We start from the raw sequence: 13,916 nt of genomic DNA on the forward strand, positions 1-13,916 counted from the left end.
AAGCACGGGGAGAGAGGTCAATGCAGTGGCTTCCCTCCTGCATCCTCACCTGCTGGGTCACTCCCTCCTCTAAAAGCAAATGTCTGGTGCTGATAGGGCTGCCTGTTAGGAAAAAGTTTCTCTCTCTAGAAAACTATAAACACTTTTAACTTTTTAAAAGTTTACGTGGGGGAGTGGACACACGGAAGCCAAAGGGTCCACAGCCTCCTTCTACTCTGTAGGTTCCAGACTCAAAAGTCGGGTTGTCAGCCTTGGCAGCAAGTGCCTTTACCCACTGAGCTATCTTGACAACTGACCACTCCCCCCAGTTTTGTTGAGAGAGGGTCTCTGCACAGCTCTGGCTGTCCTGGAACTTGCTATGTAGCCCAAGCTGGCTGTGAACTCACAGAGATCTGCCTGCATTGGAATCCTGAGTGCCAGGAATAAAGGGCGCACCACCACACAGGGCGTTACAATCCTCTCTAAGGTAAATGCTAGCTTCACAGGCACTCGGGAGAACCACTCAGAGCAGGACGCATAAGGGCGTGATAAGCCAGAAGCTGCAGCACCACTACTGGGAATCTCAGGACAGGAATAATGACATGGGCCAACCTGCAAGCCAGGGAGATCTGACTACTACTCCATATAAACATTTATTAATAAAACAATTTAGAAGTCATGTATGGTGACTCAAATGTTTAATCCCAGCTCCCAGGAGGCTGAGGCAGGAAAGCTGGTGGAAATACGAAGCCAGCCTGGACTTTACAGGCAATTCCAGACCAGCCTGGGCTATAGAGCAAAATCTTATCTCAAAATAAGCAAGCAAACAGACAAGGGAAATAAGCAAGCAAACAGACAAGGGACAAGTACTTGTAGGAGTGTCTGCAGAGCTTCCGTCTGTGAGTCAGTGCTGCTTCTGTCTTCTCACAAACATCAATGGCACCACATTAGCATGAGGCACAAGAACTGATTTGTCAAGGTAGCCCCAAAACAAAGACAGAGCTCCAAACTTCAACCTTAGCGGATCACCAAAGATCTTTAAACTGGAAAGTAAAAGCCCTGTATGCCATTAGTCCCAGCACTCAGGAAGCAGAGGCAGGCAGATCTCTGAGTTTAAGGGCAGTCTGGTCTATAGAGTAAGTTCCAAGACAGCCAAGACAGCCAGGGCTACAGAGAAAAACTTTGTCTCAAAAAAAAAAAAAAAAAAATTTAGTTAATTAATTAATTGGAAAATAAAGACTGGGCATGGTGACACTGTGATTCTAGTTCTAAGAAAGCTGAAGCAGGATTGAAAGTTCAAGGTCAGCCTCAGCTATACAGAGCTAGCTGGCTTCTATCTCAAACTGGAAAGTACTTGGAACAAATGTGAACTTTCTGAACCTCAACCTTTCTGAGAGAAAAACAATTATATAAAACCTATATGTAATCCTACCTTTATTCTTTGAGAGTTTCACATATGTACCCAATGAATTTGAGTTTTTGTCACTCTCAATCCCCTCTCTCATATCACGCCCACTCCCATGAACCCCTCTTCCCAACAAGCCTCCTCCTACCACCCTGCTGGCTGTGTGTGGCCCACCGGGTTATTGCTGGAGTGTGGCCAATTTATCAGTGACTACAGCACCGAGAAAATGGCACCTTCCCTGAAACCATTAATGCCAATCGTCCCACCCACAATGAAATGTTGTGCAGTGAGGGCATGAGTACAAAGGCCAGAAAGACATCTTTCACAACACAGCCCCATCCTCGGGCTCATACACTCATACACTCTTTCTGTCCATGTTTCTACATGTTCTGAGCTTTGGAAAAGGTGATGGCTCATTTGGGGGTCACACATGGCGCCATCACTCTGACCAGTTAGAGGTTTCTGCATTGACTGCCTCCCTCTGCAGTAAGAAACTTCTCTAGAGCCAAGGGCAGCATTAATCCTACATGGTGACCAGGAGCTGGTTTTTGTTCATTCTTTGAGACAGAGTCTCAGAACGTAGCCCAGGTTTGCCCAGATTAGCATCAAATTCCTCATTTCAACTTCCCAAGTACTGCATTATAGGAGTGAGCTCCCACGGCTGTGGGGTTGGCTAGTGTGAGGTGGTCTCTCTCCTGCCTCAGCCTTCTGAGGGCTGGGATTACAGGTGGCATTAAATGTAATTTTTAATTAAAGATCCCCCCCCCAAAAAAAAAGCATGCAAAATTTTTTAGGTTGCTGAAGTAGAAATTTCAAATTTGTACTGTTTGAGACTAAGGGGACATTAAGACAGTCTGCATTAGCTTCCAATTCTTGACATTCTGTCAGCATGGCCAGAGCCGCTGCATGGCGGCGACACTCAGAGGAGTTTCTTCACAGTGCAAAGCTCTCATGGCAAAGCAGTAAAGCTGTCTCAAAACAAACTGTTAAGATTTCTAAACTGGACTATGGAAACAAACAAACAAACAAACAAAAATACAAAGCACGGGTGACAAAGACAAAGTGTTGAACAGGAGCACGTGGAGGTATGAGCCTCACTTGCTACCCGAGATGGGACTCGGAGTTGTGATCTCTAGAGAGACTACAGGTTTCGTGTGGATATAAAGGACCTGAAAAAGCAAAAGCAATCCAACATCAGAAATCGTGCCAATGTTGTCGTAACAATGAGCTTCATAAGCTGGACGATGAATAGCAGACTACAGGGCTGTTTTTAGGAAAGAAAACTATGGTGTGAGCTGGGCAGCGGCAGATGCCTGTGTTCCCAGTGCTAGGAAGGCAGATGCAGGAAGACCGAGTTCAAGGTAGACAGTGAACTCCAGGGTAAGGCCAGCTGAGGCATACATAAAGGTTTCGTGCGTGCGTGCGTGCGTGCGTGTGTGTGTGTGTGTGTGTGTGTGTGTGTGTGTGTGTGTGTGTGTGAGAGAGAGAGAGAGAGAGAGAGAGAGATAGGCAGACAGAAAAACAGACAAAGAAGTCAGAAACAGAGAGGGCATGTTATTTGGGGCCTACTATGGGGACTACAATACAAGCCCCTTGTTTGTTTGAAAACAAACCCTTTTGTTCCTGTTTTGTTCTGGTGCTAGAGCTAGAACCCAGAGCTTCAAGCATACCAGGCAAGTACTCTACCACTGCCTACATGCCTACCCTTGGACATACGTGAAAGCTTGTGTAAGTATGTTGTCTTCTTCATATTTACTGCAGAACCAGATTTCTGCGTCTGAGAACTTCAGAACCATGATGACAAGCACTACCACTTCCCTGTGGATTAACTTGCTCTGATTCTCAACTGTGTAAACATCACATCTCTCTAATCAATGTCCAAAGTGCAGAGTGTTCTTATTTAAAGAGGACATACAGGGATGCTGAGAGAGCTCAGGGGGTACAGGCACTCGTCATCAGGTTGACCTCCTGAGTGCAAAGAGAAAACCAACTCCCACACGCTGTCCTCTGAGCTCTACACACTTCCGGCAGCACGTGCTCACCCACACACATACACACAGAACAAGCAAATAAACAAACCATCGAAGGTTTTAAGAGAACACCCAGAAGATGCAAGGAAAGAACTGTATCATACACGAATATACACTGCCACAGTTACATTCATGATGGCCCATGGTCCTAAAAATGCTACATCACTGTCAATCACAAACAAAACAGAAGGACGATGAAACAAAAGTCACCATGTTTCAGTTCACGCTGCATTTCTTACCGACGAAATTAAATCCTCCATTGTCTGCCTGCTGCTGCGGTGATGTACAGAAAGCTCTGTCACGCAATCCTCGTCGAGGTGAGTCAACTACAAAACACAATTTCATATGCTGTTTGCATATGTGCTCTTCTGAAAGTTAAAATCAGCATAATCACGAGCTTGTCAAACTTTTGGCTACACATTAACATTCCTATGACTCTTTTCTTTTTGCAGTGCTAGCCCCAAACCCACGTACTCTACTGCTGAGCTATCAGAGCAGCAGCCTCCTCACTGCTCCCAGCCATCAGAGGCCGACCACCATTTCAAGGAAGGGAGTTCATATCTGGCTCTCAGATGCCGTCCCCTGACTGACAGTCAGTGCTTCTGTGCAGCAAAGGGATCGCATTCTTCCCCATGTCTGCTGCAAGACAGTAGCCACATATAGAAGTCAGCATTTTTATAAGTGGTCAAAGGGTGACCTGACTTGTCGTGTTGCACTTTGGGCAGGTTTAGGTCTGCACAATCCCAGTAGGCCATGTGATAGTGTGTGACAAACACAGCATAGCTAGTCACATTGAAGATACAGCAGACCGTAATGTCAACACACTGAAACTCAACTTAAATTTCAATTTGCCTAAGGGCAATTACCAAGTCCTTAAGAACAAAATGACAGGAGTGGCTTTGTCTAGGCTGGAAAACCCTCAGAAGATGATGTGTGAAGACAATCATGAGGAATATGGCTTCCAAAGTAAGCCATATTCCATTCTCCCCACAACAGCTCCAGGACAGAACGGTCTACTTTATGCTCCCAGCTCTCCTCTGCAGGGAAGTGGGACAGCTGGGGTGCTCGGCCTCTCTGTCACCTAAGCGTGTCTCCATGGGATCTCTCACTACTGAGTCAGCACAGCCTGACAGCTAACAGGCTTTGAGATTAGAGAGATCTTGGTTTTCATTGTGACATCACTTTATAACCATTTGACCTTGAATATTCCAGTACACCTCCCTGAGCCTGTTTTACCATCTGTAAAATACATGATACATGCCTTGCCACACATGTAACACAGGAAAGCTCAAGTATAGCTAAAACATTCAAGGCCCTCAACAAATGGTTAACTATTTTTACTAATACACACAATTCTAGTTCCTCTTTAACTTGACATCTTTCAGAAATTTAAATATTCTTGTTACAGCCACTCCTCCCCTCCAAATGAGCGACCTGGAATCAGACACAGCATGAAGGAGACGTTTGCCTTGCGCAAGGCAGAGCATTACCACGACCACCACCCTCATGCGCCACACACAAGTGACAGTGAGCTCCCAAGAAACTTATCCCACCTTCATGAACGGAGAGAAACAGGAAGACGACTACCTTTCTATGGTCCAGTGTCTGTGACCCCTAATGACCAACCTGAGTGTTGGGAGATGGAAGGGGAGAGGACAGGGATCCAGCCACCTCGCAGGCTGTGCCTGGAGCCTCCCAGCCACCCAGTGCATGGCGCTCCATTCTAGAACAGACTGAGCAGATCAAGACAAACTTACGCTATTGGCTGGGACAAGCACAAACTCAAGGGTCATTTTTAATAAAAGAAAGAAAAAGGACAGCCCCCACAGGTTATATTAGAGGCACTGGAGAGCTCCAAAGTGCTAAGACATATATCCAATGTGCTGCTCTAGCTTTTGTGACTCTGAGTACAGTCACCTCATTTAGGATGACCTCGACCTCAAAAGCCCCAAACATTTCAACACCCAGTCGGGCCTCTTCCTGTTGATGTCACTGCTCAAGGAAGAAGAAAATACTGAGTTCCTTCCATACCCAAGCTATGCCCTAAGCAGGAAACACTTCTCGGCCAGGTATGATGCCAGCCATAATTCTAATACTCAAGGAGTTAAGAAAAGGGGATCAAGAGTTCGAGGCCAGACTGGGCTATGCAGCAAACTCAAGGCCAGCACAGGCTACACAGGACTTTAACTTTCTGTGTATGAGTGTGCCTGAGTGTTTGTATGTGCAACACCAACGTCCTGGAGTCCAAAGAGGTCAGAAGAGTGCCAGACCACCCTGGAACTGGAGTTAGAGATGGCCGTGAGTCACCATGTGTGTGCTGGACACTGAACCCAGTCCTCTGCAACAGCAGTAAGTGCCCTCAAATGCTGAGCCATCTCTCCCGTTTTGGGAGAACCTATTTTTAAACGAGAAAAAGAAAGGGGAAAAAACAAAAAACAAAAAAAACCAGGTCTGGCAATATGGCATAGGAAGAAAAGACTCCTTCCACCAAACTCCATGGCCTGAGATTGTGAACACCACAGGATAGAAGGAAAGAGCTGACTTCTCTGCCCTACACATTCTCTCTCTCTGTCTGTCTCTTTCTCTCTCATACACACTCTCTGTTTCTCTCTCTCTCTGTGTCTCTCTCTGTCTCTCTCTGTCTCTGTCTCTCTCTCACACACACACACATACACACACACAAAAATAAATGCAAAACACAACAAAAGCCCCACGTTTTTAAAGGAAACAGACAAGAGCCTGTCCTCCAGCCACCGTGTCCTGTGCATCTACACATTCTTATCACAGGAAAAGCAGGACAGGCACAAAGGAGGCACTGTGCGTTCTGTTGGACTCCTGAGCTAAATTATAAAGGACAGGGTGACAAGGGTCTGAGAAAGTCTCTCATTTCAAACCGAGTCCCGCAGAGGGGCTCGGCAGTTTGATGGTGCTCTGAATTCTCAGCTTGCGTACTCAGGTTAGGTTAAGGACACAAATGCATGTCCAAAGGTAGCCAATTATTTTGGATTATCCGTGCCTGCTACATTTCCTGTTCACTAGGGCAGAAAATGAAACTGAATATAACTTCTATTTGATACAATACTAGGGTACTAGACCTGTGCATGAAAATAGCACAAGGAGATCATGCGTAGAATTATTACAGCATCTATGCCTTAAATACCCAAGTAAATCAGCATTATTTTTATAGTTCATTCTTGATAACACACACTGAAAGAAAAAAGCAAATCCTTCAAAAGGCAACAACAATCCTTAGACCTCCTGTTTACAACTCACTTCACCCACAACAGCTCTGTGAGGCGGGAGAGCGATGAGTAATCAGATGGGGAAAGGTACCCCGACTCTACAGACAGGACACTAACCAAAGTGCTGATTAGGGATGATGAAAAGAAGATCATCTGCCCCACCCCAGCCCCGACCCCAGCCAAGACTGGCATTTTGATTCCTGGCTCAGACTTTTCTACCACGCCATGATGCTACCTGTCAATGGTTCTGTTCAGGAGACACCAGACAAGGAATGTGGCAGTTGGGCATGATACAGGCCCGCGCTTAAATCAACTGACCTCCCAGGTCCTTTGCAGGCTACAGCCCCTGTCTGGATTTAAATTCTGGGTCTCTATGCATACTGGCCACTCAACTGTGTTACTTCATGAAAATGTACATTCTTTTGCTCCATCTGCAAAAGAGGGCAATAATAGCCCCGGTTCAGAGAGCTAGTACAAAGGCGGGATGAGTTAAGAGAGGCTACAGAACAACACTTTACCGAAAAGTACTATCCAAAGACTTCCACCCATATCATTCCATAGTAGCACGCTAATGTAGAATGCAACAAATACTAGCAAATTTTGAAGGTCTATTTGTATTGCTCTGTGTGTGTGTGTGTGTGTGTGTGGGTCTTGGGCTACCGAGTAGCTCTAGGCTGCCTCAATTCCTGGCAGTCCTCTTGCTTTGGTTTCCCAGGAGCTAGGATGACAACGATGCACCCCCAGATCCAGATTATCGTTAACTGTCTTCCTTTCTTTTTCCCGAGACACAAGACCAGCTTCCAATTAGTCCTCCTCCTGCCCGGCCTCCCAAGGCGCTCAGATCACAGATCTGCGCCACCACCACTGACCAGCAATTATATTAGGATGTGAATAAAACTGTATGGCCTGGGAACACTGAAAATTACATGTTACTTTATACTATGTCCCAAATTTAAAAACAAAGACCAGAAAGCAAACACACAAACCCTCTGACGTTTGCTTAAATGGGAGAATGTCCTTAGGAGCAGAGTTAGGAGGACCTGAGGTTCTATGCCAGCTTCAGCTACACCGCAAGTCTGAGGCCAGCCTGGGGTACATGAGACTGTGTCTCAAGAACGAACAATGAGACACATACTTCATTTTGGTGTCTATTCTAACATGAATAGGAGTGTATTCTATTCTATTAGAATCTTGGCTCAAAAGATAGAAGCCTTCTACACGTGGAGAAATGATGACCCCCAATGGTTGAACACAGGCATTTGCACCCCCAATCTCCACCTCACAAGGGGCACATCAGTTTCCCTGTTCTTTCTGCTGACCTGCTCAGATATTCACATGATTCTTAGGCTCTGGCATTAGTAATCACTAGATTAGGTTGCATTTACTCAGTAGATATCCATTCCATCATGGAGGACTGAGGAGAATATGGATAAGAGATACACTGAGAGTTAACCATCACAGGGAAATGGGGGAGAGGAGGTTAGTCCAGCCTGTATGGCCCTAACATGGGGACAAGAGTAGAGACCTGAAGCAAAAGTCAACTTTTCTAAGACTAGCTGGCTACTGAGTATTTCTCTTCACTGGTGTGATTATTCCAGAGACAAACTTACCATTTGTCTACATGTAACATGTCTGAGACACACCTCCAAGCTATTCCAATCCATGTGCAAGACACATGCCATTGCAGAAGTGGAGAACAGTCTTAATTACCTGAAAAGCCTATAAAGACACTCCTCCCGTTTCTTACTACAAATGTTAAGCTGCATGTGTGCAAGTACATGCATGTGTGTGTACAGGGTGTATATGGTGTGTGCACATGTGTGTGTACCAAATGTGCCTGTGAGAGCAGTGAGGAGAATGTCATGTATAGTAGACCACTCTTTAGAATGTGGTCTGCAGTATCCTGAGGCGCTCCAGCACCCACACCATTTTTATAACACTTGTGTTTCTCACAGTTCCCCAGTGCCGACATTTGAGCTATAGCACAACAACAATGAGTGAAACTGGGGCTTCTGTAGAAAGCATGGACTCACGATTCCCCTCATAAGTCAGTTTCAATTAAACCCTTGATGAAACAAAGAAAAGAATTATTCTACTACATGTCAACATTGTGCATGTGTGTGTTTAGTATAAGACGGAAGTGTCAGATGCAAAGCCATTGCTGTCTGAGAAAAGAATCTATAGTCATGGAATATCATTCCTTACTGGTTATTCAAATTTGGGTATTTGAGAAATAATTTGTCAAAGCTCAACAAAGTAAATTAACTGATGGCATTTGTGTCAAAAAAATGTGTCAGCATTGGAAAGCCTGCACTACTCAGTGCCCAAATATTTTCCACATGACCAATACAGAGTGGAACATGGAGAAAAGACCAGACTCTTGGGCTTTATGGGAGAATCCACAGTGCTCAACAATGTGACTCCAAACTCCACCTTCAAATAATCTTTTAAAAATCCCCCAAACTGAGGGCTAGACACGCTGTTCTCATTACTCAGGACCAAGGTTCGCTTCCCAACACCCACATGGTGGTTCACAACCATCTCCAACTTCAGTTCCAGGAGACCCCATGTCCCCTTCTGTCCTCTTTGGTCACAGGGTACAGGCATCCACACACATAAACTAAAACAAAGATTTAAAAAAGAAAAAGAAAAGAAACAAACAAGCATTAAGGAATTATCACAACTATCTGAAAGATTACTAAAAGACTTGCCCTTTTCCCTCTGTCTGGGTAAGGCTGCATTTTCTAAGTGCAGAAACCAAAGACTACACAGGCATCCTCTGTTATACCAGGCTCACCGAAGCTCGTAAAGTCATCAACAGGCCACTCCTTTGACAAATTATTTTTAAATGATTTTTCTTCACAAAAATATGTATTCATAATGTGTAACAGATTTCTTGATTGTTTTTTCTTTAGAGATATCTCAGTGTTTAGATCCTGCTGTCCTCAAACCTGCAATCCTCCTGACTCAAGTGCTGGGATTATAGGCATGTGTCACTACACTCAACTCTTACTGTTACTTTTTAATGAGCTAATAAATATATATTAAGGGTGCAAAACATTCCTCAGGCTTAGATGTCTGAAAACTAACGTAACTTCATAACTCTGGAAAGCAGAACAAGTTCAACCTATTGCTACAAATGAATAAACAGGCCAAGCAGAGTTAAATAACTTCTTCAAGACTCCACAGCAGTCAGGCCTTGGTGGTACAGGCCTTTAATCCTAACCCTGGGGAAGCAGAGGCAGATGCAGGTAGATTTTTTAGTTCAAGGCCAGCCTGGATCTCAGAATGAGTTCCAGGACAGCCACAGATACACAGAGAAACCCTGTCTCAAAACAACAACAGCAGCAGCAGCAGCAGCAGCAGCAACTCCAGAGCACTGTCCACAACCCTGACTGTACCCGGGAGCTTCTGAATGTACTTACTCACTAAGTACTGTAGAGTGGGAGGCAGTAAGTGCTTGACTTAAGAGACAGGTGTCACTATTCCCAGCAGGATCTGCTTCTGAAGGTTCCAGGTGATTTGTGTGCAGTACAGGTTGAGCGACCACTCACTGGCCCAGAGACTGACAGGCAGTATAGGATTGGGCTATAAGTCTCCACCATCAGTCCAGGTTTAGTACGCAAAATACGTTTTCTTTCATATTTAGAGCAGAGCATGCAGGTTCTGAAGTCACACAAACTTCTGAAAACAAACTCCTGGGTAGTTTCAGCATACTTACAGGAGTCTTGCTTTGCCACTCAACGGGACAGCTGTAATCTTGCATGATCCAGGGATGGTTCAAGAGATTTCTCATAGAAATCCGTTTCTTTGGGTCCACCTAGTGGCCATTAAAGTACATTTCAAACAGAGACTATAACACCTTTCTCCTGAAAACTCAAAATGCACCAGAATAGATGTAAATGTTATCATCACAAATAACGCTGTCAAAGACCTTAAAATGGCCTTGGAATGAATTCTTTTAAAAAGGCAATTGAGGCAAGAAAACTATAGCAACCAACACAGGCCTACAAGATAAATGTTTAACAAACACGAACTTCATTGGTATGGACATTATTCATGAAGTTCAGTCAATCTATTGTATGATGTAATAGTCTTTTTGCTGGAAAACCTATTCATGGGAAAGATTCACCGGTTTAGTATTCAAGTAAGCGCAACGCAGGGCATTCACACTGAATATGCAATCTCTACTTCCGATTCACTCACAATCACATAGAACAAGCTGAAAAGCACACCTTTCGCTTCCATTTGTGATGTTCAGATGTGAGGAGAGAAAAATTAATCAACAAAGATTAAGTCTGGGGTCCAGAAGAAAGGCCAAGGCATTTTTCAATCTCACTATGGAGATTTGGTGGTCTGGTTCTACTTAATCAAGGTGGGTGAGCCTGAGGTACATTTTAAATTAAAGGTAAAGATGGCTTAATCATTGGAAAACTGGAAGACATTCAGGTAACACAGTGGGTAAAATGATTCACTAATAAGATACTCATTTTCCAAGCATTTCCAATCACTGTATCTAAAATACTCCACAGACCAGTGCGGTCAGCTCAGACATGCCCCTTTCTTTTTATAGATCCCAACAGTTTAGGAGGTAAGTCTACTACTGACTGATTAATAGGATGAATACCTAGGCTTTCACCTTCATCCCATCAGAGTCATTTTCAAAGTGGCCCCAAAACATCAGCACCATTCAGGAGCCTTTTGGAAACGCAAATGCTTGGTCCTGTTCTAGATCTGTCAGATCAGACAAATGGAACGGGGCCCACTAACAAGTCCACCTGGCCACTCTGACACACGGTGACGTTTGAAACGCGCTCTACTAGATCACAGGCCATAGACTACACATCAGTTCATCCAAGCATTTGCTCAGTGGCTTCCACATGCCTAACATGCAAGAGTTAGAGAAAACAGAATGACTGCTGAGTGGATGAAGGAACGAATGGATGCATGCATAAATCAATAAATGTGAAAAGGGGCACATCATCAAAGACAGGCAAAGTCTAGAGCAACTGTGTTTACAGGATAACTAGTAGAGGTTCCCAGAGAGAACAAGATACATGATGAGTGGAATCCTTCTTAAGCTCACAGGAAACAATAAATGCAGCAGTTCCACAGATATTAAAGTTAAATCAAACCATTACTATGAGCTTCTATAACTTAAAAATAAATAACAAACTTTACCTGAAGCATCTGCTGGAGAAGCAGAATGCTACTGGGAGAGAGCCACTTAGGAACTTCGTATTTCCCTCTCTAGAAAAAAGCAGAGGAAACATTACGACTTAGGTCCAACCCACCTTGCTCGTATTCTAAGGTAATGGGCTGCTGAGGTTTGTGTCTCTAACTTTCTCTAACCAACTACAAGATTCAGTCAACACTAAGAACAACTCCCAGTTCTTGCTGAAAAGAACAAAATCCAGTAAATTAAATCCTTTCGTCACCTCTAAATTATCCACATATCAGAAAAGGACTATAGCACTGAGACTGTAACAGTCATATATACACACACACACACAAGACATACATACTGAAGACATACATACTGAAGGCTTTGGAATCCATAATCCATACCATTATTACATGAACAGCAAGGAGAATACTACATTCGTTTTATATTGCTAAAGCAAAGTGGAATTAATCATCTCAGAGCAACTATCAGCTGACAGAGTGAAGCAACAGCAAAATGTATCTGATAGCAGGACATGTGGTTAAAATAGATCACAGTGGCCAGATGGTGGTGCACATCTTTAATCCCAGCACTTGGGAGGCAGAGGCAGAGGCAGGTGGATTTCTGAGTTCAAGGCCAGCCTGGTCTACAGAGTGAGTTCCCGGACAGCCAGGGCTACACAGAGAAACCCTGTCTTGAAAAGCCAAAAAGGAAAAAAAAAAAAAAATGCAAGGGAAATTGCTTTTAGAATTTTTTCAGATATGATGGTAAAACCAAAAACTGTAAGACTATCACCACAAAGTAAACACATTACATTTCTGAACAGCAAAACACTAGCAAGATTAGCAGCCATCAGGGAAAAGCCTTTTCTGCCAAAATGAAAGGAACTACACTACACTAATCACACAAAAAGGTCTTTGAATCATGAGGGTATCACCACGGCAGCCACCCTCACTGCCGCCCCTGCCCCCGGGAGTGGTGGGAGCACTGCCAACTGTCAACTCCTAACTGCTCTTCCTCTCAACCCACGCTCAGCTCATCAGCATCCCCAGCCTCCTCATCTCTCCTGCACGCCTCCTGTGGCACACTGCGTGAGGCTGCTAACTGCTCATCAAGACTGCATCACTGTGGCCCAGAGTCTAGTCTTCACTCGTTACTGCTTACATTCTTTTCAAATAGTGGGGCAGTCATGGCACCTCACCACTCCAAGCCTTCCCCCAAGTGGTTCCCCCATCTGGCTCACGGTGATCTGTTTCCGCTTCTTGCTACCTCTCAAACTCTCCATCTCCTAACTATAGACAGTCACTAGTGAAAGCAGCCTACCTCAGGCCTCAGCACTCAGTTCCCTCTGCCTGTCTGTCATGCTGTGCTGGGTGCCAGCAGAGTGTATGTGGCAGTCTTCCTCAGATCTCCACCTAATGCCAGTGAAGATCGGCCCGCCCTGGCCTGCCCATATTTACCACAGCGCCCCACACCAGTCATTCCGATTTGCTTTACAGCCCTAGTACCACTATCAATTTATACTTTATGCCTCGCTACATTCAGACACAAGCTCCTTGATACAAGGATTGTGCCATTCTGTTGACCTGAACAGTGGCGGGTCCTAGTGTGTATAAGGTACTCAATTCATATTTTTTGACTAAAGGAAGAAATTAGACAAAAAGCATATATTCTAAAAGAAAACAGGCAAAGAATACTGGCAAGGCATTTAAGTAGCCAATAAGCATGAAATTATATTCAACTAATGGAACAAAAACTTAGATGTGGAGATGTGGCTCCGTTGGTGATTACTGCCTACCATGCGCAAGGCAGGGGTCAGTCCCCAGCACTGTAGAGGACCAGGAGGAGCGGCACTCACCTATAATCCTAGAGACAGGAAAGCAGGTCACGGTTATCCTACGATACACAGCAGGGCCTAGGTCAGCCTGGACTATATGAGACAACTCAAAACCCATGGCTCAGTGGATAAAGGCACCAGCCACACCTGCTGGGCACCCAGAATTCAATCCCAAACCCACACTGAGAAAACCTTTATGTGGTACTGCACCTGTTACCCCAGCACTTCTTCAAGGATACAGGCAGCCATCTGCCTATCT

General features: G+C 44.6%; 1 protein-coding gene across 1 annotated transcript in view; it reads right to left on the reverse strand.

Annotated features, from left to right (window-relative positions):
* The window catches only part of Melk (maternal embryonic leucine zipper kinase), a 55,025-nt gene that overhangs the window by 21,421 nt on the left and 19,688 nt on the right, over positions 1–13,916 (reverse strand). Inside the window, exons 9-11 of the mRNA XM_021159944.3 lie at positions 11,838–11,906; positions 10,378–10,476; positions 3,654–3,740 (exon numbers count right to left, since the gene is read on the reverse strand). Coding sequence (XP_021015603.1) covers positions 3,654–3,740; positions 10,378–10,476; positions 11,838–11,906 — 255 coding nt within the window. The remainder of the gene's footprint in view (positions 1–3,653; positions 3,741–10,377; positions 10,477–11,837; positions 11,907–13,916) is intronic.

This window comes from Mus caroli, unplaced genomic scaffold, assembly GCF_978045245.1.
Source record: "Mus caroli unplaced genomic scaffold, Mus_caroli_1 scaffold_6, whole genome shotgun sequence".
NCBI classification, from domain to species: domain Eukaryota; kingdom Metazoa; phylum Chordata; class Mammalia; order Rodentia; family Muridae; genus Mus; species Mus caroli.